Source organism: Salvelinus sp. IW2-2015, linkage group LG13 (genome assembly GCF_002910315.2).
Source record: "Salvelinus sp. IW2-2015 linkage group LG13, ASM291031v2, whole genome shotgun sequence".
Lineage (NCBI taxonomy): Eukaryota > Metazoa > Chordata > Actinopteri > Salmoniformes > Salmonidae > Salvelinus > Salvelinus sp. IW2-2015.
In genome coordinates this window covers 6,469,477-6,471,789 of record NC_036853.1, presented here as the reverse complement: position 1 = coordinate 6,471,789, position 2,313 = coordinate 6,469,477, and the positions used below count along the sequence as shown (strand labels likewise).

Below are 2,313 nucleotides of genomic sequence, written 5' to 3'. Positions count from 1 at the left end.
TTCCCTGTAATGCACAGCGTTGAGATTGCCTACAATGACAACAAGCTCAGTCCGATGATGCTGTGACACACCGCCCCAGACCCGAAGGGCCCTCCACCTCCAAATCGATCCCGCTCCAGAGTACAGGCCTCGGTGTCACGCTCATTCCTTCGACGATAAACGCGAATCCGACCATCACCCCTGTGAGACAAACCGCGACTCTACAGTGAAGAGCACTTTTTGCCAGTCCTGTCTGGTCAGCGACGGTGGGTTGTTTGCCCATAGGCGACGTTGTTGCCGGTGATGTTTGTGAGGACCTGCCTTACACACAGCCTACAAGCCTCAGTCCAGCCTCTCTCAGCCTATTGCGGACAGTCTGAGCACTGATGGAGGGATTGTGTGTTCCTGGTGTAACTCGGGCAGTTGTTGTTGCCATCCTGTACCTGTCCATCCTGTACCAGGTGTGATGTTCRGATGTACCGATCCTGTGCAGGTGTTGTTACACGTGGTCTGCCACTGCGAGGACGATCAGCTGTCTGTCCTGTCTCCCTGTAGCGCTGTCTTAGGCATCTCACAGTAACGGACATTGCAGTTTATTGCCCTGGCCACATCTGCAGTCCTCATCTGCAGCCCTGGGCATCTTTCTTWTGGTGTTTTTCAGAGTCAGTGGAAAGGCCTCTTTAGTGTCCTAAGTTTTCATAACTGTGACCTTAATTGCCTCCCGTCTGTAAGCTGTTAGTGTCTTAACGACCGATCCACAGGTGCATGTTCAATAATTGTTTATGGTTCATYGAATAAGYATGGGAAACAGTGTTTAACCCCTTTACAATGATGATCTGTGAAGTTATTTGGATTTTTACGATTTATCTTAGAAAGACAGGGTCCTGAAAAAGGGACGTTTCTTTTTTTGCTGTGTTTATCTGCTGACATTTATACCCGGGTGCTGGATATTTTTGAACTGCTGCTCTACGACCAGCTCTTCCTACCAAAACCAAAACCGCAACCTCAAACACCTTCATTTAAACAAAAAACTGTTTCTAGACCAGATGTTGACATATTCACYGTAACGAAACGTAACAATACGGAAGAGTAGAGAAAAAAAAGGTTCCAGTTCATAGGAATCACGATTCACGCCGATGTTTACGCTGCGCAGAAAGGCATTGGTGGCGGATAACGTTGGAGCTTGAACAAWCTGCGACTCTCTGCTGCCTACCGCTAGCTAGCTAGCATGATCCTCTCAGCAGTGCTYCCTACTTCTCTCCACACTCCTATTAAAAGAGTCACTCCAGCGATGCACCTACGCTTGTGCCATTAGCAAGTTTGCTGTCGAGTTAGCTAGCTAGCTTTGTAGTCAAGATGTCTGATATGGAAGATGACTTCATGTGCGATGATGAAGAGGATTATGATCTGGTAAACTCCTCCGAAGTAAATATATATGGATATTGTAGCTGATTACCATATACATCGTATTTAGCTAGCTAGCTAGCTAGATAACCAGCGTAAACATTCCACGTTGCACTCCACTCCGCTAACTTTTGCTAGCTACCGTATTACTCTCAGCTACGKTACTGTAGCTGTTATTGGTGCTCGTATCATTGACAGCTAAATTGCGTAGTTTGTTAGCTAGCTTTGTCTGCAATGATTTGTTCACATACAGTTGCTATAACGTTTGCACCGTTATATGATCCAGCTGTTTGCTGTACAAATCACCATAGCAAAACAACACACATCATCATGAGCTAGCTAGCTGAATGTCAACACAACAGTGGGTGTTGATCTTGTAAACTGCATTGATGATGAATTGTGTGATTTTCAGGAATACTCAGAGGACAGCAACTCTGAGCCCAATGTTGATTTGGAGAATCAGTACTACAATTCAAAGGCCCTGAAGGAGGATGACCCCAAAGCAGCTCTCAGCAGCTTCCAGAAAGTTAGTTATCACACACACACACACACACACACACACCATGTCAATGGCTGTCCATTTGTTAAATGCGTCTTTCTGAACCCCAGGTCTTGGAGCTAGAGGGCGAGAAAGGAGAATGGGGGTTCAAAGCTCTCAAACAGATGATTAAGATGAATTTCAAACTGGTAAGCGTTAGACATTAGTCTCACAAGTCTCCAAAAATTGTCTCTGAAATATTACATGTAGGCTACCTACAACTATTGTCTGACAGGCATACTGTAGGAGTAGCCTAGGTATTCATAAATATGAACAGCCTACTTTATGCGACATCTCTGATCAAATGTGATAATATTTTGTAAAGAAATGCCATATTATGGGAGCATAGATTTGCATTTTGAATTACATTTCTTTAATTTGCCCCCCCCCCC

At 44.9% G+C, this 2,313-nt stretch overlaps 1 protein-coding gene across 1 annotated transcript in view; it reads left to right on the top strand.

Moving 5' to 3' along the window:
- The first annotated feature begins 865 nt into the window (after positions 1–865).
- LOC111972034 (COP9 signalosome complex subunit 2) overlaps positions 866–2,313 on the top strand; it is a 7,149-nt gene continuing 5,701 nt past the window's right edge. Inside the window, exons 1-3 of the mRNA XM_070446349.1 lie at positions 866–1,389; positions 1,796–1,909; positions 1,993–2,070. Of these exons, the coding sequence (XP_070302450.1) occupies positions 1,336–1,389; positions 1,796–1,909; positions 1,993–2,070 (246 nt within the window). The 5' untranslated portion in view covers positions 866–1,335. The remainder of the gene's footprint in view (positions 1,390–1,795; positions 1,910–1,992; positions 2,071–2,313) is intronic.